This window comes from Pipistrellus kuhlii, unplaced genomic scaffold (genome assembly GCF_014108245.1).
Source record: "Pipistrellus kuhlii isolate mPipKuh1 unplaced genomic scaffold, mPipKuh1.p scaffold_m20_p_5, whole genome shotgun sequence".
In the NCBI taxonomy this organism is placed as follows: domain Eukaryota; kingdom Metazoa; phylum Chordata; class Mammalia; order Chiroptera; family Vespertilionidae; genus Pipistrellus; species Pipistrellus kuhlii.
The window spans coordinates 71129276-71155271 of record NW_023425551.1 but is presented as its reverse complement, the minus strand read 5'-3'; the positions used below and the strand labels follow the sequence as shown (position 1 = coordinate 71155271).

Sequence of the window (25996 nt, the reverse complement as noted above, 5' to 3'; positions counted from 1 at the left end):
TTCCAAAGCATTTGCAATAGTTTGCTCTCCCACTGGCAATAAATAAGGGTTCCAGTTGTTCCCCTCCTTGCCAGCCCTTGGCATTAATTGTCTCTTTGCTTTTAATCACTCTGTTGGTTGTGTAATGGTATCTCACTGTGGTTTTAATTTGCATTTCCCTGATAAATGATGGTTTTGGCCATTTGGATATTGTTTTTTTGAAATGTCTGCTCAAGTATGTTGCTGATTTTTAATTGGGTTGTTTGTCTTACTGATTTTTAAGATTTCTTGCTACATTCTTGAAATGAGTCCTTTGTCAGATATTGGTATTGTGACTGTCTTCTCCCAGTCTATGGCTTGTCTTTTTATCCTCTGAGTAATATCTGTTGATGAATATGAGTCCTGAGTTTTTAACCGAGTCCAGTTCATCCATTTTTAAAATGATGGTTTGTGCTTTTTGTGTCTTATTTGAGAAATCTTGGCCTACTCCAAACCTTGCCTCTTTCACACAGGAAGCCCAGAAGCCATTTAAAACTGTGCCTTTCAGAGCCTTGGGAAATGCTGACACTGAAGCTTTTTTTCAGGCACAGGAAAGGAAAGATGTTAAGAAGTCAGAATGGTGCTGAAATAGTGGAAACTCTTGGACGCCCTGGTGTGTAGCGGGCAGGCAGGAATCAAGGACTTATCATAGAAGCTGGTGGGGGGAGTTTTCTTGAGAGAAAAATCACAGTAGCAACCATCAAACAAACGTGACCTGTATCTGGCCTTGTTCTGATACTATCCCCACGCTCTTGTGGTAGGTGTGCAAACAACCTTATATATATGTGAAGTGCTCACCAGTACCCGGTATTTGTGTTGGTTACTTCTAGAATATCACTTCATATTCTCTTGGCCCCACCTGTCTCTTATTCTAGTTACTGCAGCAGTTGTTAGTTTTATGGTCTAGTAATAATTAATGTCGTTTTTAAACATTCGTTTAAAATCTTGCTTGGCGTTGACTTGTATTGACATAACCTTCAAACACGTGGTATCTACAGAACGTGTGAAGTGCAATTAACAAGTTTTGCTTGAAAAAGTTTGCGTTTGGTTTGGTTTTTGTTGCAAAACTAGGGCTAAGAAGATGGCGGATGAAGAGCATATTTGGCACTGCATGCTTTACGAGTTCCAATTAGGAAGAAAAGCAAGTGAGGCTGCAAAAAACATCTGTAGTGCTCTTGGTCAAGATGCAGTTAGCGCCAGAAAATGCCAGTGTTGGTTTGAGAAATTTCGCGAGGGAAATTTTTCGTTAGATGACAAGAGTGGTCGAGGCCGTGTGTCCAATTTTGATCAAGAAGCTCTTCAAGCTCTTTTGGTGCAAAATCCTCAAATTACCCAACAAGAGCTTGCTACAACTTTAAGTTGTTCACAAAAAACAATTTCCAATCAATTGCGTGCACTTGGCAAAGTCCAAAAGTTTGGAAAATGGGTTCCTCATGAGTTGACCGACAACAACCGTAATCAAAGAGTCACAATTTGCAGTTCGCTCCTCTCTCGTCAAAACTGTTGGCCGTTTTTAGAGCAAATTGTTACCGGAGATGAAGAATGCGTGCTGTATGTTAATTTGAAAAGGCAGCCTCAATGGTTGGACAAAAATGAGGCTCCGCAGCCCACGCCAAAACCTGACTTGCATGCGAAAAAAGTGATGTTGTGTGTTTGGTGGAATTTTAAAGGAATTCTTCATTATGAACTTTTACCATCTAACCAAACCATTACAAGTGCAGTGTATAGTGCCCAATTGGAAAGGTTAGCCCAAGCTTTAAGAGAAAAAGAACCCGCGCTGATTAATCGGAAGGGCGTAATTCTTCACCACGATAATGCCCGACCGCATACTGCAAGAATCACTGCTGAAAAACTGCACCAGTTGGAATGGGAAGTTCTCCCTCAACCTGCATATTCTCCTGATATTGCCCCTTCTGATTACCATTTGTTTCGTTCTTTGCAAAACTTTCTTCTTGGAAAAAAATTTAATAATGAAGAATGCCTCAAAAATGCATTGACCGAATTTTTTGCATCAAAATCACAAGAATTTTACAACAGAGGGATTAAAATGCTTCCTGAGCGTTGGGCACAAGTAGCAGAAAACAACGGCAACTATATTGTTGATTAAATTTTGTTGTATTGTTAAAATAAATTCGATTTAAAAAAAAAGTATTAGAAAACGACATTAAGTATTACTAGACCTAATATGTGTTCCGATGAGGGCTTGTCTCTTTCCATCCCAGACTTCTCTGCTGACACAGAGTCAGGCACCCCAACAACATGCTTGGTATTCATGCGTGCATACACCTGAAGGTCCTAGGAGTCAGTTAACCATCTGTGCGGTGGCTCAGACCAATGGATAAATGCTTGCCTTTTCCCTTCCCTGGACAGGAGGTTCTGAACCATGTCTCATACAGCTTCTTCTCTCCTTGGGATTACCCAACATGTCACCATAGCAGAGGCCAGCTTCCCTCCTTCCCTGCTCCACCCCACCTCACACCCACCCTGCTTCTTGCCCTTAAGTTTCTATCCCAGGCTCTGCTTTCTGGGGAATTCAGACTAAGAAGGTGCTTACTAGGACTTCTGCTTGATTGATTTTACTTCGTTAGATTTTAAATGTGTATCCATTTTACACCATTATAATGTCAATGGAAGAATCAGACCTTTTCTAGGAAAGGTATCATCATGCATTAAATTCAGCCAATCAGGTACACACGTCAGCTACACGGGAAATTTATTCAAGAATTGGTGTGATCCTTCATTAGCCACAGAGCTAAAAATATTTCTCCTAAGACATCTGCTGGAGAGGAGCCAAGACGAGAATCAAAATTTATGTTGGTTCATGAGCTAATCAAGGCGCTGAACTCAGTGAAGACAATTCATTATCGGAGAAACAGTAAGAAGCCAACTGCCCAGGAAATGAGATCGTGTCATTTGGCTTCCACAGCCGGAGCACAGCCCTGTTCTCTCTCGGACGCTTTTGGTCATGGTTGCCACTTTGTCCACTGGCCCCTGGTCAGTGCTGTGTGTTCAGCACTCGTTGCTGGGGTGGTCAAGGGGCCTCCATAGGCATGGGCACAGGCAGCAAGGAGAGTGCTGGGGGTGGAGCCAGCGTGCTGCAAAGGCTATGCTGTGCAAAATGCCACCTAGAGAAAGGGACATGGTGAGAAGTAGACAGTGTGTCAGCATCAAAGTGACACCCGAGGGGGCTGTGTAGCTCAAGATTGGCTTGTTTCCATGTCCAAACAGCCAAATGACAGCAATTGTCAACATACGGTTCAACTGAAATTGCCTTCTCCCTGGCCTGCTCAGTGTTTCTCCTCTGGGAGAGGAGGCAGATAAGAAGCAGAGTAAAGAAGTGAAGTATATAATATGCCATAAAACAAGTAGAGCAAGGAAGGGGGATGAGGAGAGCTGCGAAATGCATTGCAATGCGCAGGGTCTGAGGACAGCTCCTCTCTTTGCATCAGTCCTTAATGTCCTCCATCAGAAACCTTCCTGCAGATGGTGGAGGCCAGCCTATGATTTAGGGGCTTTTTTAAAAAGCAAGCAGGAGGAAGAAAAGAAATCTTCATGCATTACAGTAATGAGAACCATAATTGTACTTCCTATTAGATTCTAAAGTAATTATCCAACAAATAACAAACGAAAGAACTCTCTGAAACAGGCATCAGACAAAGATGTTGAGAGAAAGCCCAGGGCAGTGATGAGCAGCGCATGCTCTGAGCCAGGCACCAGGTTGGGATCCTCTCTGCCATTTCCTGGCTGGTTGACTAGGGCAGTTCATTCATCTCTCGAAGCCATGCTCTCCCTACCTGTGCAGGAGGAGTGGTGATAACAGTGTTTACTTTACACGGGAGTGTGAAGATTCAATGAGGCGATAGGGGAAACAAACATTAGGTACAACACTATTCCTGTACTTATGTGGGTTTCCTAGATCATCTCATTGAATTTTACCTTTTGTGACAGTATGGATAGACCTAGAGGGTATTATGTTAAGAGAAATAGCTCAGAAAGAGAACAAATATCATATGATTTAATTGTATGAGGAATCTAAAGAACAAAACAAACAAAAATGAAACTGACTCACAGATACAGAGAACAGGCTGATGTCTGTCAGAGAGCAGGGGTCGGGGTGGGGTGGGGTGAGAAAGGTAAAGGTATTAAGAAGCACAAATTGGTAGTTACAGAGATGCAAATTACTGCATAAGGAATAGAACCAATAATGCTGTAATAACAAGTATGGTGCCTGGTGGGTACTTGTTGGGGGGACCATTCTGTAAAGTACACGATTGTCTAACCACTATGCTGTACATCTAAAACTAGTAATGAAATACTATGGAATGTAAACTATAATTAAAAAACTTAAAATATGTGAAAAATAAATAAAAACCCCTCAATAATGTTGAACACTACGGTATTAGTCTAGCCAAACATGGCTTCTTCAGTGACCCCAGAGAACATGAACTCTTTTATCTTAGACAAATTGGCCCACTTTGCAGCATAAAGTATGAGGAGAAGTTTGAGTTAAGGGTAAGAAGCAGCAAATGTGACTGGTGGTACCAAGGGGCTTTTTGGCACAGTCTAGGTTAGAATGTGACCAGGTACAGTGCAGGCCTGCTGGATGAAATGGAAGGATAGCTGTTGACTGAAATAGGACATGAGTTGGGCAAACCTGCAGGATGGGAGGCAGAACTTGTGACCACGATACATGAAGAATAACCTGCAGAACCTTTGAATATAGTCTGGAGAGGAAGACCTGGAAGTCAGGGAAAGACGGAATAACTGTCTTCAAGGAACAAAAGTGCTTTTACAGCAAAGAAAGAGCAGACTTGCTCCGTTTGCTCACACTGGTACTAGGATAAATGAGTTCAAGTTACAGGGTATCAGGAAAACAAGTGAGTCATCATAAAAACCATTTCAGTAAAGAGTGAGGGCTCCATCATTGGAGGGGTTCAAGGAGAGGCTGGAATACTGGAGGGGAGGGGCTACAGTAAGTAAGGGGTCCTTAGTTGTCTCTCAAGTCTATTCTAACCCTGATATCCTGACTTAAAGCCTCACTTAAGCAGGAAAAAAATAATATGAAGTCCTGAAGGGCTCCAAGCTTGGAAATAACTGAATCAAATCAAAGTGATTAGTAGAAAGGAATGGAGGTGAGCCTGCAGATGAAGAGAAGTTCACAGAATAAGGTCACAAGGTGATGATAGTGTAGTCTGTGAAGAATGTCCCAAAATGTTTTACTTAATTCTTTCCTGAGAGGTCACTTTTATCCTCATTGCTATTTCATTATGAGCAAATGAGGCATAGGAAGCATTTTGCTAGCAAAGGCAGACCTATCCAGTTTTCTGATGTCTAGTCCAGCATTTTTTCCAGTTCACTCTACAGAATTTCCATGATGGACTAAGATGAGGGATATAAAATGAAGACAAGGTGTTTCAAGAATTGTAACAGCCTCCTTACTGATATCCCTGCCCTCCCTTTCTCTCTCATCCTGTTTTTGATTCTCTCACATCTAAGCTAGAATCCTGGAGCATTGTGATCTTCCTAAATTATGGCTTTTAATACTATAATGAGGTTAATTGGGGTTAATTGCAAATGCTTTGCTCAAAGTCATCCACAGCATGACCTATCCTCACTCCTCACTCCAGCATTATCTTCCACTGCTTTCTATATACTGGGAGGAGGCCAAGTGTAGGCCAACAGAGAATGGTGGGGATTGGAGAATGCCTGCTCTGTTGAAAAAGGCAGGCTTAGCTCATTTGGAGCCAGGAAATGAAGTCATGAGGTGATCATAACAGAGTCTATGAAGACTGTACAAATGTTGCTTTGCTAAATCCTTATCCTATCTGGGAGGTCATTCTCCCTTGGAAAAGGAGATTCAGTGATGTCAGTTCTATCAATGCTTTAAGAGAAGCTGTGATGTACAATAGATTTTAAATATAAAATCTCCCTAATTTTAAAAGGCTAGTATTGTAATAAATTCAATTTAATAACACAATACTATACAGGACAAATAAAATCCCCTGGCCCTGGCCAGGTGACTCAGTTGGTTGGAGTGTTGTCCTGTATACCATAAACCAAAAGGTTGAGGGTTGGATTCCCGGAAAAGGCACATACCTGGATTGAGGGTTTGATTCCTGGTTGGAGTGCATAAGGGAGGCAAATGATAGATGTTTTACTCTCACATCAATGTTTCTCTCTCTCTTTTGCTCTCCCTTCCTCTCTCTAAAAATAATAGAAATATATCCTCCAGCCAGGACCGGTTTGGCTCAATGGATAGAGCATCGGCTTGGAGACTGAAGGGTCCCGGGTTCGATTCTGGTCAAGGGCATGTACCTTGGTTGTGGGCAGATCCCCAGTAGGGGGTGTGCAAGAGGCAGCTGATCGATGACTCTCTCTCATCGATGTTTCTAGCTCTCTATCTCTCTCCTTTCCTCTCTGTACAAAATCAATAAAAATATATTTAAAAAAAAAGAAAAAAGAAATATATCTCCAGCGGGGATTAAAAACAAACAAAAACCCACCTATGGATCTGGTTCACACGTGGACATTTTGCAACTTCGTATCTTTTAGGTGACGCTGGCCCTCATTTGCCCAACTTGAAGTGAGTTGTGCTTCGTGGCAGTCCCCTGGTATGAACCGTTCATCCTTCTAATGGCACTTGGACTTGTCAGCTCTGCTAGACGCCATGATTTTAAGGTATCAAGGTTTTGTGTGTGTGTGTGTGTTTTTTTTTTATAGAAAACTACACAATTCATTTTAGTACTCACAAACAGATTTGGAACTTGATTCAAGTACAAAAAAGACCTGTAAAAATTCAGTTTTGCTTACATAAGAAGTAAAAAAAAGGGGTTGATGAGTGAAGATGCTCTCAGGTTCCATGCCCACATAATGACAATAACCGCTAGGACTGCTTAGGTGGGTTAAGCAAGAGGTTCAAGGGGAAGTTGATTCTTTGTTATATTGTGCTCGTACAGAATTCAAGAGCTTAAAGTCCTTTTGAGTTTATTTACTTTCAATTGTCAGAACAGCATCAAGAAGTCATTATAAACCATTTTGTGCTCCAGAGATTCTATTCTATAATATACACATCAGGAAGAGGATTGAATGAGAGCATTGAATGAGTGTCCTGACCCAACATACTCAGGGAAGAAACTTTGTTTTCCAATGTATGTAAAAAAAAGTATAAAGACTGGTTCTACTTTCCTCCAAAGCAATCTCTTAGTTAACACAAGATTGCTGTTTGCTTATCTCTCCTTAGAATCAGTCAGTAAACAGCTGCTATTAACAATTTTCAATTTTTGCCACAGTGTTGAACCAAAGGAAGCAATTGATATTGTCAATATTAGTAACTTCATGGGAGAAATTGATGAGTTATCAATGTTTGCACTCTTGAAAAACTTGATAGATTTTTTTCTACTAAAACGGATGATGCCCTATGCAGACATGTTAATCAGAAATTGTACAGATTTCAAAAAATTACAATTTGTGGATGAAGCTAATATGTGATTCTCAATATAGCAGAACTGCTGTGTCTTTACCAGCTAAATCTCATTACTGGACTCCAGTTGATTTAAGGGATTTTCATTATCAAAGTTTAGAGATGAAAGAGGCAAGAAAAACAATAGCCATTTATTGAGTGTCTTCATGCTTTAAGTACATTCTTATTCCATCTACAAAACCCAAAAGAGTAACATTACCAGTATACCCATTTTACAGATGATAAAACTGTAACTGAGAGAGTAAAAAAACAACAACTTCCCAAGACCACAAAACTAGTACTAACTGTTAGGGGCAGCCCAGCCTATTTAAAATCCATTCCCTCTACCAGATAAATACCACCATCTGCTCATCTAGGGATCTTGTATTCCAATGGACGTTCAGAAAGATTCCATTATTTGCCCAAAGTGGGTAGCCTGAAAGCCTGCACCTAGAGCTGCTGCCTCCTTAGTTGGTCCCCTTTAGTCTTCCCACTGCCAATGGCTGCACACAGGTTCCACTGTATCTATAAAGGATGCAGAAAGGCTGAGACCTCTTAGTACTCACCTGGGCAGAAGCTTGCTGGCTTATTTAGCATAACTCTAGCCCTATCTAATGACTGCAAAAGATCTGAATGATACTCTGGATCTGATTGGAGATGGTCTTGCCATGTGTTAATAAAAATCTTTCTGCCAACAGACAGAAAGTCCCACTGGATGGTGGTAGTATGTAAAGCAGGATAAATGTGTGGAATGCCCCATCAGCATGGAAGAACAGCCAATCCCAAGGTATGAGGGTGACTGGAGAGGCAGCCTGCTGGTCCCTAATCTCCCTAGATGACCTAGAAGCCACACTGAAGAGTGCCTAATACCTGCCATGCCTTTCACATCTCAGGTCAATGACATAATTACCTGCTTCATGGAACTTGACAAGCTTCTTCTAAGAATGTGTGTTTTGAGATTCCATTAGCACCTTCTGGGATGTTATTTAACGTATGTGAGTTCTGAGCCTTGATTTCTCAAGTCCCTTATTTAAAGGGTACATTTGTCACCTGCTATAGAAATTGCTCCTTGTGCCTCAATATCCACCTTTCTCTTTCTGTTTATCATAGAATCCCGAAACAGATGGCATTCTCAGGCTGTCTTGCATTCTGATGTGTCCAGGGGCCCATGCTTTGTCCAGGTGAATCTGAGAGGAGGTGATATGGACAATTTTTGGAGCCTGCCTTCAACTGGCCTCCCTCTTTCATCCTGTTGCCTAACGCTAGGCCTGCAACAAATGCAATCACCATTAATTCACTCCTTCAGCTAACTTTTAATGAGCATCTACTAAATGTAGCTACTGCTCTGAGGCCAAACTGCTGGCATGATGGCAATAGGTGACTACCAGGACAAGGTATCAGACTTCTCTTTCTCTCTGCTTTGTGTATGTTGAGCTCAGGGACTATGAGCCTCCATAAACATATGTTAGCAATAATGTTGAGGGTTTGGGGCTTACTTTTGCATGGGTGTTTGTTCTCATGAGAGGCCCAAAATATTCTATTGTAGGTCCAGCATTTAACATCACTGAATTTCTCTTTCCAAGTTGTGAGAAGCTTGCAGAGGCATAGGGGAAGACTTTTTGGATAAAGGATATCAGGATGGGATTGTAAATCAGCATCCTTCACCCATAGACTAAGTGATTCCCCAGGGCCAGCACCAGGGTTTGGAGCCTTGATTTTAGAGTCCTGGCCATAGGAGACCATCAACCATGCCATTTAAATGCACTTGCTGCACACCCTGGGTGTAGCAATAACAAATATGCCTTTCTCTGCCCCCAAATCAACCTTGTTGAATGGCAACCTAATGACATCCTCAGGATGGCCTCTTTTCTGTTTTGATTTCTCTCCTCTTTAAAAAAAAGAAAGAAAGGAGAAGACAGAGGAGTAACAAAAGATAATCAACGTGATTCAGGGATGCTGGGACACTGCCGCTGAGTCTCACAGGCCCTCCTCCTGTCTGGCTGAGATGAGGCAGCCCCTCCCCTCTACTCGCCTCTTTGTAGCATCAGCCTCGGTGCAGTACAGTCACACTAAAACCGGAGGACCTGCAGTCAGATGAGGTGGAGGGGTCACTCCCCTGCTTATTCCCATGGTCTAATCCATAAGGTCCAAAGCTCCTTTGTAATGTGGGCCCAGCCTCTGTATCTTGCATCCACCAGGGCTGCATTTCCTAGAAGTGATCACTCTCCCTAGGATTTCTGCTTTGGTGCTCCCCCCATCCCTTGCCCAGGAGTACTCCTTCCTACTTCCACATTTCCTTCACCTGCCCAACAGCTACTTAGCCTGTAAAACTGTAACTCAATAATTATCTCTGTGGGTAATTCTTCATCATCCCAGACCACTCTCCTATAGCTGTCCAGAGAATACAGTGGTCTGGGCTTATTCGACTTGTGGCATTTTCTAAATTCTCTGTGTCTATTCACTATGCCTCACGAATGCCATACACAGTCTTCAGTGATAATTTATTGATTACCTACAACCTAACAGCTCTTACCCCAAATCTGTATCTTTTTTTGTACATAGGAAAAAAGTCATGAATATGAAGTAGTGTGAATTCAGGACCTTTTGCTTTCAAAGACCAAGTTGTTTTCCACGAAACCAAGTTGCTTCTTGCTTCCACATCCAAAAACTATGCAGTAAAAATCTGAAGTCAAAAGGAACCAACTCCAACATAGTATAAGGGATATTTCTAACCTGAATTTCTCATAGAGAGAATAATACTTCCCACCTACATCAGGAGGGTGGCATGAGGAAGTATCTATTGAAAGAGGGTTCAGGTCTTCTGAGGCTAACATCAATGTGGACAGTTGCTGATGTGCAGTGTTACTTAAATATAGAATGTTATTTTGCTGAGCACTACAGCATTGTTTTGCTCGGCACTTTTCCTTACAACGTGAGAATATAAAACAGACCATCCACTATCCCTCTCATTAATAATTCAGACCTGCTGTGTATTCATTCAGGCAATGAAATAGTAGGACTTTTAGCTTATTTTTATTTTTTTAAAGTGTCACAGAATAGTTTACTAGTTTTGGAATACAAGCTAGTAAACAGTCAGAGGCAAGCGTGCATGGCAGAACATGGAGTTTCTAGGGCAAAACGCCTATTAAGCAAAAGAGAAATTGAGCTCAGCTTGGGTAATTAATCCACAGTTTTAAAGTAGAAATGGGAAGTTTTAAAGTAGAAATGGTAATTTCTCCACAGTTTTAAAGTAGAAATGGGAAGTGAAGGTCAATATTAAAAGTACTGCAATTATAGTTTAGCATTACTGTGGTGAAAGCAGCCTATAACCCTACTTAAAATTCCTGCTCAGAGACAGATGTAAATAGATCTGAAGATATTGCTTCTGAGTTCAATCTCCGCTTTCCTTATTGGACATCTTGCCTTAAAACCTCTGCATTCTGCCATATAAACCTGGCCTTGGTCCAGACCCATCCCTAGACCATCCCTTTCAAAGAGAGTGGTCTAATAGCATGTTCAAGGTTACTGGAATTGGAGTCTCTCATTTGTTTAATACACGCTTTCTTGGTGTTACTGCCTGGAGCCTCTAGGAACTCAGAAGTGGATAAAGGGGAAAGTCCCCGACCTCCTGAAGCTTGCGTTCAGGGGTGGGGAGAGGGAACAAGACAATGAACCAATAAACAAACAGACTCTGTCACCTAGTGATTGTGCTGTGATGGAAATCAAGGCAGGGAGAGGGGTGTAGAATGACCAGCAGGCTGTACTATTTTTGATTCAGCAGTCAAGGAACAGCTCTATGATGAATGAGGAGCAAGCCAGGGGCATGCCAGGAGGAGGAGCATTCTGATCAGAGGGTATAGCAATGCAAGTTCAAGGAGGTGCTTGGCCTGTGCAGGGAGCAGGGTGGTTAGAGCTGAGTGAGAGGAAGAAATACATGGAGAAGATGAGATGGGCAAGGCATTTGAGACAAGGTCTAATGGGCGTTGAGGACCATAGCAAGGACTTGAGTTTTATTCTGAGTGAGATGGGAGCCACTGGGCCTCAGAGTTTTGACCAGGAGGGTGGGGGCTCACTCAGGCTGCTTCCTTTTCCATTAACTCAATCAACATCAGCAACTTCCTTGGGGCTTCATCTCTACACCTGTCCCATCCCCACCCCATGGCTGCAGAGTGAGGACGACACTTCCTATCCATCCAGACCTGTCATTTCTTGGTGTCACCTGCTTTAAAGGGACCCCTTTCTCAAGGACTCTTGAAGAGGCAGGAAAAATCACAGACGAGGGAGGAGACACAGCCTGAGGTCTGTGGTTCCTCATTCCCTTGCTTAGCCACTTGCTTCACACTGATTCTGTGACCTCAGAGTGTCACAGAGGTAGGTCACTGCTGCCCCTAAAGGAGTTAGAAACTGCAGGGAGGAGTCTGATATCATTAGGGCAGGTAGAGTAAAGTGTCCTGGCAAGAAAACTCAAAACTCCATGTAAGAAGTCTGCTTGTATTAACAATGATGATGATGACGACGACAATAAGGGCTAATATTGCTTGTGTATGTTCTGTCTGCCAGTAACTGTAACTTGTTTATAAACTCAATTGCATATAATCCTTACCACCAACCTACCAGGTAAGCACTATTTCTTCATTTTGTAGTTGAGGAAAATGAGGTAAATCTCTTTACATAGTAAATGGCTAAGTGGGCAAACAGAGAATTTCAACCAGGATGTATTGAGACAGGCTAGTAAGCCAGGACAAGCAGAATAGGGATACTGAGACAGACAGTGAAACAGCAGTTTATAGCCATCTAAAAAATCTAGATGCCAAGCAGTTTGCAGCCATCTAGCAAATGCTATCTTCTCTAAACCAGGAACATTTAAGAATAAATGGTTTGCACTTCTCCCCAGTTAGAGGGTAAGTAGCTTAAGTCATCCTATTCAGGGCAACGGATAGCAGAAATTCAATTAGTGTCATTTGCTAACCACACCCAAAGACAGATGAATTAAAAAAATAACCCTCATTTTGCTACATCAGCATAAAGCTGGTGAATATTCTACAGAGCTCTTCCCCTAAGACCTCCCCTAAACAGTCTTTAAAACTCCTCAAAATGAAGGTCCAGTGAGCACTCTCTCCCTTCGGGGAGCACACCCGTGTTTTCCTTCCCCTCCTTCTTCCCCCATAGGCATACATCTCCTAAACTCTAAGGGACCCCACGAAGTTTGCAACTACGGCAGTGGTGGGCAATGGCAGCTCATCTGAACCTGTCTCCATGGCCTCCTTTTCTCTGACTTCCTAGTGAGCCAAAGCAGCCTCTTTCCCCCAGCCCTTCCTCGTTTCACTGTCACCAGCTTTAATAAAGGTCCTCTAAAATTCACCTGGACTTGTGTTGTGAAATCTTTCCGGCACAGAGTCAAGAACCCACACACTACTGGCCAGCCCTAGGCAGACCCGCTCAGGGCCACAGCCCCTTTCCGGTAAGAGTCTGACTTGGAGGCTGGGCTTGCTTCCTTCTCACATGCCCTATCAGCAAAGGAGACCTCTTTGGAGGTCGAGACAGCATCATCTTTTCTAGGCAAAGTGGGACTGAGTGAAATAAAGGGCAGCCCTGCTTAATGCAGAGCACAGGCCTTTGCATTCAATGGACTTAATCTCTACATGTCCAGAGCCTAGTGTGAGGCCTTGGATATGGAAGGCACTCGATACGTATTTGATGTAAAAATGAATGAATAAAAGCACTTTGCATAGTGCCTGACAAACAGGAAGTGCTCAATACATTATTGCTATTATTAAGTTTGCTCATTGCTTGCACATCCTGTTCCAGGAAAGGTGGCCTCAGATGATAGTCTTAGTCAATAGCTAAAGGCACAGTGAAGTCACCGAGGGTGAAATCGGTCCCCTCAGACGAACTATTGATGCAAGAGGTCCGTGTTGTGGCATGAACAGATCCCAGACCAACTTTCCCCTTACGAACTGTGTGATCTTGAACACCTTGGTGATCTCCTGAGGGAAAGCTGAGTTTTGTACACTTTGGAGAGCACTATCATTATCATGGTCATTAACAGTTTCCCTACCACTTGCTCCAATGTACTTCATAGATCACCGCTCACCAAGTCAGCGGTCAAAGTTCGGTGACATTGGGACCAGGTGGAGGTACTCTCAGAGCAGGGTTCTCAGTCTGCTGGTGAGCCCCGGGTTTTCGAGAAGACTTTTTCTTTTCCAACTAGACGGCATAATTAAAATTTGACAAAAATTTTAAAACAAAATCCAAAACAGATGCTATGCCTAGAACTGCCACATGCTAGGTTTATTGAGAAAAATTAAGTGATTTCAATGACTGATTTATGTAATAGTACTCCCACCTCTGATAAGAAACAGAGGACAAAAGCAGAGTTTTGATCCCTCCAGTAAATACTACATATGAGCTCAATGTCTTATCTTCTAAGATTTACATCCCTCTTTCTCCCCCTACCCCTGGATGCCCAATAATTGATTAACAGCTGGTTAATGAATCCTTCTTTGGTAATGCAAGAGTGAAGTAGACCACAGCTTGAGTCCCGTTTCTGTGTCATTTTGTGCAAAAGTTTAACTCTCTGTTCAGGAACCTGTTTATAAAGGGGCAGATAAACAGATGCCCTGGGCTGCTATGGGGATGACAGGGAGTACCTGGTGTGTGCCATGTGCCTGGCACTTGGAAATATTTAGTAAATGGGAAGAGCTGTTAGAATCTTTTAAATTGCCCATCTTGACGTCATCTAATACTGATCCATAGAGATGAACATCTCTGGGAATTTATATTTGTCATAAAGGGGGATGGTTTGATGCCTAATTTAGTAAATGCCCCCTCCAAAGTTAAATCTTTGGGGCCCAACATGAACACTGCTCCCCTATTATTTTAGAACCACCAGAGATTGGGGGTGGGATTTTACATCTAAGCAGAAAACTACCCTATTATTGGGACAAGTAGAATACTAAGGAGGATCATTTTGAGAGAAAATGGGAGATTGGTCCGCAGTCCAATTGAGCAGCTGGGGGACAGATTTGCTCAAGTCACCTTTCTGCAAGCTCAAAGGCAAGATCTTTTTAAAAGCCTTTAAAAAATGTGCTCAGTTCGGGGCTTGCATGTGAGATTCTAGAGAGAGTAATTATGTTACTAGACACTAAGGCTATAACCACTCTTTTGGTATTTTAACAATAAAAAGAGGCCAGGAGTGTCTTAGTATTTCCCCCCCTGAAGGAATTGTTTAGCAGTTGTTTAGGCTTCTGTTCAATTATTTTGCCAGGAAACTTCTCCATGCTTTAAATCTCTTAGATGGTCAACAGCCTCAGTTTCTAATAGCTAGTTAGGTAGGCCAGAGCCTAACGGAAAAATACCTTCTATGACCATGGGACTATAATATATACATACATACATACATTTTCATACATATATTTCTCTCTTGATAGAGTTGCCTTAAAAGAGGAATGTGAAAGAACATATAGTGAATATTTTCTAGGGAAGGTCTGATGTGGTGGTTATTTTCTTCTCAAATGCTTTTAAAATAAATTCTCCATTCTAGATGGAGTGTCTGTTTTTATCTGCTTGAAATTCTCATTAAATGATCTCAACATTTTTTACACTGTATTTTGGAATCAGCTTAGATTTAGAGCTGAAAAAGGCTACATTCCCTTTATCTAAAGAATCCATAGAGAAATTGTCCCTTTACAGGGCCATTCCTGGGTCAGACATGGGTTGAAGAGTGTAAGACCTCCTTGAGAACCTGGGCTGTTGATCACAAAGATGCAATGCCTGTTGAGATTACAAATCAGACATGTCAAGTGATAATGTTTAAGCTATTATATCCTTTCTTCTTTGTCTGTTCTAAGCCTCATTAGAAAGTACTAAAAAGCCCATCATGAATTATTGATAGTGGTACTCAAATAGAATCACTGAGGATGCAAATAGAACTCTCTTAGTTTTACATTAACATCTGTTTCTTTAGGACAACAATACTAATGAAGATGCTATTTTGTTGTGGTGGCTTTTAAGTACTAGGTAGTAAATCTGACACTCAAGTTCAAGGTCACAACTGTCAGTGTCTCAGTTACTTTCCAATAGTTCAAAGACTTTTAAACAGATAAGCAAGCTCTTTGTTTTTTCTTTCCTGCCTAACAATGTCGTTAGCTGAATACTTTGCCTTGTCTTTTCCTCACATGACAGGTGGCTGAGAAATCACCTATTAACCTTCTCAGGGAGCACCCATCATTTGCATAAAATCCTTTCTCACAACATGAAAGATGTTTGCTCTCTTCAGAGCAAGAAAATGTCCTATATTGCACATTTAAGAATGGTCAGATTTTTTTAGGCTTCATTTTTACATCCAATTTTGTATAACTCATTTATTTTCAAAATGGTCTCAATTCTACTCTATTTTATTGTCAGAGGAAGAGCAAGTATTTGTTAGTGTATTTTGCAAACACACCACCCTACCCTCCAACCCCATACTCTCACATGCTCCCTTTTGGTTTTCAGATACTAAACATGGTCTGGAGATATGTAACAGACATGATTCAGTATCCCAGCCGTTGAATAGAGAATGATGGTTTCTGTTAACATGGTGGTTACTAAAAGTTGCCATGAATCTCTCTAGAGGGTTTCAGTTTTTGAGAACTCAATCATATGCAACTCTACCTCTTCTGTTACTAAGTGAATACGTGGTATTTGAATTTGCTGGAAGAGCTTGAGAGTTCTGCAGAGCCACAAAGTCAAGCTGGTGGCCAGAGACTCTCCCCAACACTGCATCTGCAGTAAGCATAAGAAATAGGCATGGAGGTCAACCCGCTCTCCCAGCAAAGACACCTACCAGCTTCTCTTCACATCAGTTCCCAGTACCCAGTTCCCACTTGTCCCTCTTCAAATCATAATGCAAAGTGGATGACACCAAAGCTGCTCCATCCTTCTCCTCATGTGACTCCCCCCACACAAAGCAAGTAATTTGAAATTTCCAGTGGTGCCAAGGACAAAGAGGTTTCATTATACAGAAGGACCACAGTGTGCTGTTTTTTTTTTTTTTTCCATAACTCCCACAGCAGCATGACACAGACTATGAGTCAGTCACATCATACCATTGTGTGAAAAGGAAAACAACATGCAAAGCGGTGGAGCGTCTTTCTCAGTATGATTACCACGTATCTAGAACAGTTAAGAGGCTTTTCCAATGTTACATGGATTAGGGGGGTACTGGGAAAGTCTCAAAGGCAGACGAGAGAAAGTGGGACTATGAGTCACCTTACAAAAAGCCTTGGCTTTCAGAAGGAGAAAGAAAAATCCTCAGATTTCAGTATATATAAAAAAATTATTATGCTGAGAACAAATACCTGCTTTATTATTTCTCCCTTCCCCATAGAAACCAACAACCTTAAAATATAGTGCGAGGGGAATTAGGTCAAGCACCATTTCTAAAAAGAAGCACCCTTAAGAAAATATAATAAATAATAAAAACACGCCATAAGATAGTGTTAGTCTCATTAAGTGCCTGAATGAATAAACGATTAACATAGATGAAAACAGGGTTGAGTAAGAATACAACCTTGTCTTGCTTTGTTTCTACTCTTCCCTCTCCTGAAAGGCTTTCCCCTCAGATCTGCCCCTGGCTCTCTTCAGAATGACACTGGAACAGTGACATAAACTGTCCCCTCCCCAGAGATGTTTCCACTGGCCATCCATGCAAAAGTGGCCAATGGAACTTCTAGAGAAAGATAATAGGGCAGAACCCCACTGGCCTAATGACCTCTTCTTTCTTGGTGCTATGATCCAGCAGAATTAGCTGAGTCTCAACACTTCTGACAGCTTCTAAAACTGCACGCATCAAGCCTTCACTGGGGGGCATGTGGGTCGGAGTTTACGTGGAGGTCACTCTAGGCCAGTGTTCAGCAAACTCATTAGTCAACAGAGCCAAGTATCAACAACGATTGAAATTTCTTTTGAGAGCCAAATTTTTTAAACTTAAACTTCTTCAAAATAGACTCACCCAGGCCATGGTATTTTGTGGAAGAGCCACACTCAAGGGGCCAAAGAGCCACATGTGGCTCTCAAGCCGTAGTTTGCCAACCAAGGCTCCAGGCAATGATTGACTGACAGCACCCATACTTACCTGTGTCTAGAAGAGACCTGACACTGACTTTATATGATAACTTAAGTCTGAGCTCCATTCAGATCAGCCAAGGCAGAAGTTCTGGGCATGGGGCCTGAGCATCGCCAATAGTTTTTAAAGCTCTCCACGGGACACCAAGGTGAAATCCGGTTTAAGAACCACTGGACTAAAGTGAAATATAGATTCCATTACCCACCTTTGGATCCCTTTCATTTTCCCAAAGGTTTGGCTCCTTGGGGTGGTGGACAACTATTTTCAGAAATATACTGAAGAAAAAAAAAATCAAAACACACACACACACACACTTCACTTCATTATATCATTTTTCTTCTATTAAGGGTTTCATATTTCTTCATCTCTGTGTACTCTTATGCCATAAAACAGACAGCAAGATTCATGACACCACTAATGGAATTTCTGAAGAAAGCCAAATATGGCAGCACCCTATTTTCTGATTTCTTCCTTTTTAGTCCGATTGCTCTAGCAGTTTTGCCAACATTAAGGACACTGGAGTCTGAAGGGCCCCCAGTGCAATCAGCTGAGATTCCCCCATTGAAGATCAGGCTAAGTGGAGATCAGACGCTGGATTTGCACATGCCTCCATCCCCTTCAGATAAGCCACTGCACCTGCAAAGGGTGCCTGCTGGCTGCCTAACCTGGGGTGGCTGCTTCTCCAGGGGCTACCTGTAGAAAGGAAGGGTCTGCAAAGACAGTGAGACGAGGCAAGCTGGGTGCAGGCAGTCCAGTCAAACCCTCGCCTTAGAGCAGCCTCCCTTTTCTCTGACAGCAAATACGGAAGCCTTGGAGGAAAGGGGCTCTGGTTCCGTCATGTGCATGTGTCTGTTATTGGCAATTAATGAAGTTTTCCTTTGGAGAAACTTTGTTTGGTGGCAGGATTTCACATTTGAACATGGCAATGAGCAATGCCCAAGTTTGAACCAGGAGCACATAGGTTTTCTCCACAAACCTCTTTGGCCCACCTTACTTTATTCATTTTTTTAAAAATACGCACAGAGTGGATCTTAGCTTGATAACATCACTGTTTTACCTTAAATGATTAAATATCTGAAAGGAAGGGCCCTGTTTTCTAAATTGCTTGTGTGTGTGTGTGTGTGTGTGTGTGTGTGTGTGTTCCTTTTTGGGGGAATGGGAGAAAAAACACTTCTGTATCCTGGATTGTCACTGTTATCTCCGAATTAGGGTATTCCAATAAATTGGCAAAAGTCATCTATCACCTTCAGAGAATGTCTAAAAGATGACAATAATGATGGTGGCAATAGCAAATATTTATTAAACAATAAATATGTGTCAGGTACTATGTTAATTTTTTTACGTGTCTAATTCTCTTCAATTATACCAAGCCAAATAGGTAGGAGCTGCTATTATTCCCCACATTACAAACGAGAAGAGTAAGGCACAGAAAGATCAAGTAGCTCACTCCAAAGAAACAGTGTGATTTAGAGCTGTTTGGTAGTAAGGTCATCTTTCCGGTGGGAACCTTCCCAGAAAAACCTCATACATTTCTGATGAACGGCATCAGTTGCTCCGTAATCTGGTCCTGACTCACTTCCTCCCCTGCGGCCCCTCCCACCTCTCAGATCCTACTGCAGTCAAATCCATTGACTCACTCTACTGCAACATGGAATGACTCCCTATCCCCAGACCTCCCCTCTTTCTGGATCAAAATCTAGCCATCACCAAGTTCAAATACCACTTTTTCCATGAAGCCACCCCAGCCACTCAAATAAAACCAGCTGTAAGGATTTTATGTCCCTCTAATTCCACAAGCATTCTCTGTCTTTAAGAAATATTGGGCAAGTGGTTATTTTTATGACTTTCAGGGATACGTATGTCATATAAGCATATTTAAACGTCTTCCCATGTAAGCATCATTCCTGGCATATTGCCTAAGTGCAATAAATATTTTCTCATTATTAGTTCTTGAACCAAAAAAAGTTTAGACATTTTCAGAGCAAGCACATAAAAAACAGAGAACAGTGGAGGATGGAAGAGAGTTCTGAGGTTTTAGTTCTGTTCCGGCATTGGTGGGAAGATACCTCTACCCGGTTATCCACGCTGAACTTGAAACTGGTGCTAAACCAGAGGCTCTGACGACTGCTCTCACTTCTGGGTGCGAATGGCAGGTACACCTGGAAGGACCGTGAGCCTTTGCATGCCTGTTCCCATTCCCAATGCAACCACAGGCAGCACCAATCCATTATATTCTAATTTTCTAACCTCAATGTGACAGGTGATAGACACTTCTGTAGCACCGGTAGGAGAGTCTGGTAAATGCAGGGCCACCCATTTAAATATTCAGATTTCTGAATCCATTTCAAAAGCAGGTCCAAAACCCCAATCTTGAATGACAGAGCCATGCATTATGCTAGCGAACATATAAATCCCCACCTGGGAAGGACCAGAGTGTCACCTGCACACTCAACAGAAAAGAATTTAAGGTCTTCCTTTAAATAAAGACTAAGGCAAGGATGGAAAATGATTATGCAACATAATTCCCCTTTTCTCCCTCCCATCACACAATGAGCAACTGACGTGTGTGTGTGTGTGTGTGTGTGTGTGTGTGTGTGTGTGAGAAAACCGTGTAAATAAGAAGCTCCTGCTCATTCGTACATTAATGATGAGAGAATAAATAAAAATTCCCATTTTACATGCGTGGAACCTTTTTCATAATATAACACAAAATGGGAAATAAAGGAGAAGGAATGTCACCCGGGGACGATCACCCATGACAATTAAACAATTCCTGCAGACAATCAGTGGGGACCAGTGCCATGGAATTCTAAGTCTTCAGACGCAACGTTTATTTATGCCTAAACTTTCTTTTGTACCACCGCTCAGGGACATGACTCCTTTGCTTGACAAAAATAAAAAATAAAAATTTAGGCAGAAGCTCTCCAACTTCGATTACCAGAGAGCTGGAAACTGACATTCTTAGAACAGCTTTTGTTCAATTTGAAGACCACACCGCATCTTTAAATGACATGTCGTGAAGCAGTTACTGTCCCACTACAGGGTGTCCCGGATGGGAGATTTATTATGTGCACCGTCTTCCTTTAATCATTGAGTCAAAACCCCTCCGAACATGAAGCACTGACAAATTCTCCTTCTTGACACAGATATGAAACTACAAAAACATGTCTACTGTGAAATCGCCGGATAGAAAAGATCAGAAAAACAAAAAACAAAAACCAGACAATAGTCGACCTTGTCACAGTCAAAATTAATGCGCTGGTCCCCCTTCTAACTTATTCTAATTAATACAGGCAGCCACTCACCACATGCATTTCTAGCACACACCGTGAGCTGCGAACTATTAAACAAAGTCATGTTTCTTTAAGCTCGAGAGGCTCTGCCCGGCAGCTTCAGGAGCAGCAATCATGCAAAATAAGATTGCAGGTGCATACCTTCACCTCCTGATGGGTAAAGACCTCCACATCCACCACACAGGCGACCAGAGTGGAGACATCACAGTCCATGCTAGGGGCCGGCATTCCCCCTCCTGATTTTTCAAAAGAGTTAGGCAGCCTCGAAGCCCTGTGTGACAGGGTGATGGGCAGAGCCTCCAGGTGGATGCTGCCCTGGTCCGCCCGGCGCTGCCTGCCTTGCCCTGGACACGGCCGGCGCTCGGCACCTGGAGCCCGCTGGCTGCACGCACACAGCCCGCCGCCTCTGAGGCAGCACCGCGGAGTAAGAAGGGCCGGCTTTCTCATGGCAATGACATCACCACAAAGACTGACACAAGCTGAAGCTATTTTTTCCCCCGTGCCTTTTATCTCTAGGCAGTGCAGTGGAGCAAATTGAACATGATTAGGTGCTAAATCTGAACTCAGACTAAATCAATTCAGGCAGCGCTGGCTAGGAACTGAGTCATAGCTGTTGTTTCAGCCGAGTGCTTATGTTTGCAAAAAGCAGCGAGGAGAAGCTGACACGGGAGGCTCTTGTTTGTGGGAGGGGGTGTGGGTGTGGGAAGGGGGATAATTCAGCCGATGAGCCTCCTGAGATGAAGGTGTGACAATTTTCTGCCTCCCGAGATGAGCAGGAAGTTGAGGCGTTTTTGCAAATTGCGTGCCTTCTGTTAATTGCCCTGTGCTGCTCGGAGCAGCCACGCATGTTCTGGGCATCCTAATGCATCGCGGGTACCGGCTGAATAGAAATCCATTCTTGGAGGGACTAAAGAGCTAGCCGTCAGTCAGTCAGGCAGCCTGGTAAGAGGAGATAATTAGAGGTTTGTGAAATTCTATTTGAAGCACATAAGTGCAGACCAGTAACTCTAAAAGCACCCTTCCGAGCTCGGGATTTCAGGCTGTCTCCAAGGTCATTCACACCAAAAGCGGCCCGTGGAGGAGTTACGGCAAACGTCTCAGGCAGGGACAGATGGCAGAATGTAATGGGCCGACGCACTGATGTGGGTCATTGTCAGCGCTTCGGGGCTCTGTTTCGCCGAGACTGAACACATCCTATTGCCTTTTCTCTTTTTCTGATTGCGAGTCCCTGAAGGGCAGGGCTGTGGATAATGCGCCTTTCTATCTTGAGCCTTTAGCAGGGTGCCTGGCAGGAGAAGTCAGTAACTGCTTAATGAATGAAACAACAGAACAGAAATAGCCTTCTTTCCCAGTAGGAATGAGCAAAGGAAAAAGAGCAGATTCGTTTTTATTTCATTATTAGGTATAGAAGTACCAGCAGAACGTTCCAGCAGGATCTGTCCCCACCAGGACTCAGGTGCATCCTCAGCGGTGGTCATCGGAGCGCAGTGATTTGAAATGGATGGGCGCCTTTCTATCACGTGATTGAACAAAGTGGTCCAACTTTGCATGCAGATGGGAAAGGTGACATTTCACACAGAAGATGGAAGTCTTGTCGCTGGTCCCCATTGGACTCCATTTGAGCCTAGTGTTCCCTTGAATAAGGCATTACCCACGCTAAATGAAATCAGTCCACAGTATGAATATTTAGACTGATGAAATTGTGTGTGTGTGTGCGTGTGCGTGTGCGCGTGTGTGTGTGTGTGTGTGTGTGTGTGTGTTGCGGGGGGAGGGGTCAATTACTATGTTGTCCATGGAACTGTGGAGAATATGAAGCCATATATGCAGATGATTCAACTAACCCTAACAGAGTAGTAATTGCGTGCAAAGCTCTGCACCAGATGCTATAAAAGATAAAATGAATAAGCAAAAATCAGGATCCTCCAGGGGCCTGCATTCCCAGGGAGGCGATAAGACATGGAGACAAGGACCTGTACCTTGAGGCAGTGGCTGTGGCTGCGATAGAGAGGCACAGGCAGCATTAGGTGGGAGCACTGGAGAAAGGGCAAAGGAAGGGAGCTGTGGCAGAGGATGGTCAAGAGAACATGACCTCTGCTCTGAACTGAAATATGACGAAGACTTTGTTAGACAGAGCGGGGGTGAGGAGAGCCCTCTAGACTAGAATATCCAGAAGAAAGAATAGGGTACTTGGGGGGCAGGGGCAAGGCACATTGATGATTAAATTTGATTGGAGCCAGGGGTAGCCAAGACAGCAAGAGCTAGATGACTCAAAGCCTTGAGAGGCCTTTTAGTGTTTATCTGGTCAACCATGGAATGCCTGCAAAGTTTTTGAGAAAGTAAATGGTGTATATATATATATATATAATTTTGAACACCATTAGCAACTATTCAACAGGCAAAACAAAGAGACAGCTGTTTTTTCATATGCCACGACATACGCTAAAATATTCTTTTTAAGGTTCATGGCAGTGGCATGCTGGTGTTTAAAAATCAGTGTCTGAAAATAAAAAGCCCAATGTGTGGCATTTGCTGATTTCTGTGATGTAATAATCTCATCGTGGCTGATTTCAAGCGACCGATATGAAGTCCCTGGAATGCAAAGTTGCAGAGCGATGCCTATGATCTGTCCCCACCAGCTGTTCGAGCTGCCTCCAGGACACCACGTTTCATTGTCATGAAAACACTGGCCCGCAGAGGTGAGGTCCAGGGTGCGTGTCCAGGGCCGGCCAGGGCGCATCAGGCGGCAGGAGCAGGGTGTGGTAATGGCTGGGCTCTGTGGATTATTTCACACTTTCCGTTTAGGAAAGGGCTATTAAAAGACACATATGTTATTTCAAGAAAAAGAGCCTTGCCATCATGTCTTGGCAGGAGGACATTCGTCTATCCAGGAAGCAGAGCAAAGTCCAAAATTATAAAATTAGTCCTGTTACTGACACATGCTCAGTTTCTCCTTTCTGATTGGTTTCTGCCCTGAAGATTCCTTCCTGTACCCAAGAACCCACCAACTTCACGCCTTTCTTTTTTAAAATATATTTTCAAGGACACAGCTCTCAAGCCATTTAGATGAGCATGAAATGACTGATAACTCATAGCATTACCCATCATAGGAGAATATGTTTTAACAGGGAACCGAATTGTAAATTGAGTGCTTTTAAGGTGGAATTATAAGCCATCGAGAGCATATAATTGTGATTCTGAAATAAAGTTGTTGTTTTTAATAGGTTGGTTCAAATTTGATATATAATTCAATTGATTATACAAAACACTCATTTTTCCTCTCGATCAGAGCCCCTAGGGGGTTTCACTATTTAAAAAATGTGTCCTGTTTCTCTAGATAAAATGGACTTCTCATAGCTGAGGATGACTTGCAGCCCTGGAGATGTCTAGGGCATGTATATAAACCCCATGGCTAATGGCTACAAGGCCCTAGATACCCTTCCTCCTGCCTCCTTTCCCATCTCATCTCATAACCAACTTTGCCCTTTGCTCTCCATGTCCCAGATCCACTGGTCTTGGCATTTCAAAAAAAAAAATGCTAAGCTCATCTCAGGACCTTTGCACTTGCTTTTGACTTTGTCTGAAAAGACCCAGATCTCTTCATGGTGACTGGCTCCTTCTTCTCATCCAGCTTTCAGCTCAGATATCATCTCTTTGGAGAAGCCTGCCTTGGTCACCTAAAATATGTGTACACATGCATGCACGCTTGTCTGCACACACATACTCAAAATCAATCACTACCAGGCATCTTCATTTGAATTTCATTCATAGCACTTTTCACTATTTGAAATTACTCTGTTCATATAGTTCTTTATGTGTTTATTGCTTGTTTCCCCCAACCAGAACTTATCTCCACATATGCAGATATTTCTGCCTATCCTGTTCCCTGCTGGAAAGTGCCTTACACTTGGTAGGACACTCATTAAGTATCTGACGTATGACTGACTACATGAATCTTCACAGGCGAGTAGATGGCCTCCAATAGAAAGAGACACCTCCAGATGTACGTGTTTCAGGAAGGTCCTTGTCCGAGGACACGTGGGCGTCTGAGTTCAGTGATCACACCACCTCTGACAGCTCAACCTGCTGGCACAGCTCTCTGCTCAAGAACACCCTTCTCAGTGAAATGGCTAGGGACTCTTAGGATTCATTCAAACCACTGCTCTTCCTATGACTGACCACACCGAGGAAATGGGTGCAACATGATGCAGACCCCTCAGACAGAGACTACTTCCCTCAGACAAAGACCATGTCCCTGCCCCTCGGGCCCAGCAGTCCTCTAAGGGGATTGACTGCTGAGCTGGTGCTCTCAGCTCCAACTGTGCAGGAGGTGGCAGCCAAGAGGTGGCAGCCAAGTCTGTCCTACTAATGAGCATAGTTGTTCCCATTACAATGATGAGTTGTTGAAGGCTTTGCTCCTTCTATGTGTCCTTCTGGGTCACTTGTGTCTGCTTTAATGCTTATTACAGAAAATTTCAAATATGTTCAGAAGTAATAGAATAATGAGAGCTTTCATGTACCCACTACCCAGGTCAAGAATAACTTGAGGTTTTCTTGTTTCCTTTCTGCCATTAGGTCTCAAAGTGTGGTCCCCAGACCAACAGCATCAATGCCTCCTGGGAAATCAGGAAGGCAAATTATTTGGGCTACACCCAAGACCAAATAAAAAACTCGCTCTGGATCAGTGTCTGTAATTTAACTAGCCCACCAGGTGAATCTGATGCAAATTCAAGATTGAGAACCCCTGTTCCATGTCCCCACCTATCCTCCCACTCACACCAAGTTATTTTGAAGCAGATGTCTAAAAAATCATTTTGTCTATAAATATTTCATCATATATCTCTAACAGACAAGGGCCCCTCTTTTGAAATCACAATACCTATCATGACAAAACCCAAAAAGCAAGAATAATTCCTCAATATCAACAAATATCCAGCCCACATTTCACCACCCATACTACCCATGTCCTCTTTACTCCCCATGCCCTCCCTGGGCCCCTTCTACCATCCTTCCCTTGCTTTGTTTAATAGTTTGCATTGGGATTCAAACTACAGTCATCACTCATATTTCTCTTAATCTATAGGGTCCTCCTCCATCCCTTCTTTTTCCTTCCTTGTAGTT

At 42.8% G+C, this 25996-nt stretch overlaps 1 protein-coding gene across 4 annotated transcripts in view; it reads right to left on the bottom strand.

Moving 5' to 3' along the window:
- Positions 1–25996, bottom strand: part of RCAN2 (regulator of calcineurin 2) — a 227901-nt gene that overhangs the window by 72203 nt on the left and 129702 nt on the right. Inside the window, exon 1 of one of the 4 annotated variants that reach the window (XM_036414083.2) lies at positions 21020–21307. The exons of the other annotated variants lie outside the window; for them this stretch is intronic. Within the exon in view, the coding sequence (XP_036269976.1) occupies positions 21020–21106 (87 nt within the window). The 5' untranslated portion in view covers positions 21107–21307. Of the gene's footprint in view, positions 1–21019; positions 21308–25996 lie in introns of those variants that run through there. 4 annotated transcript variants of the gene reach the window in all.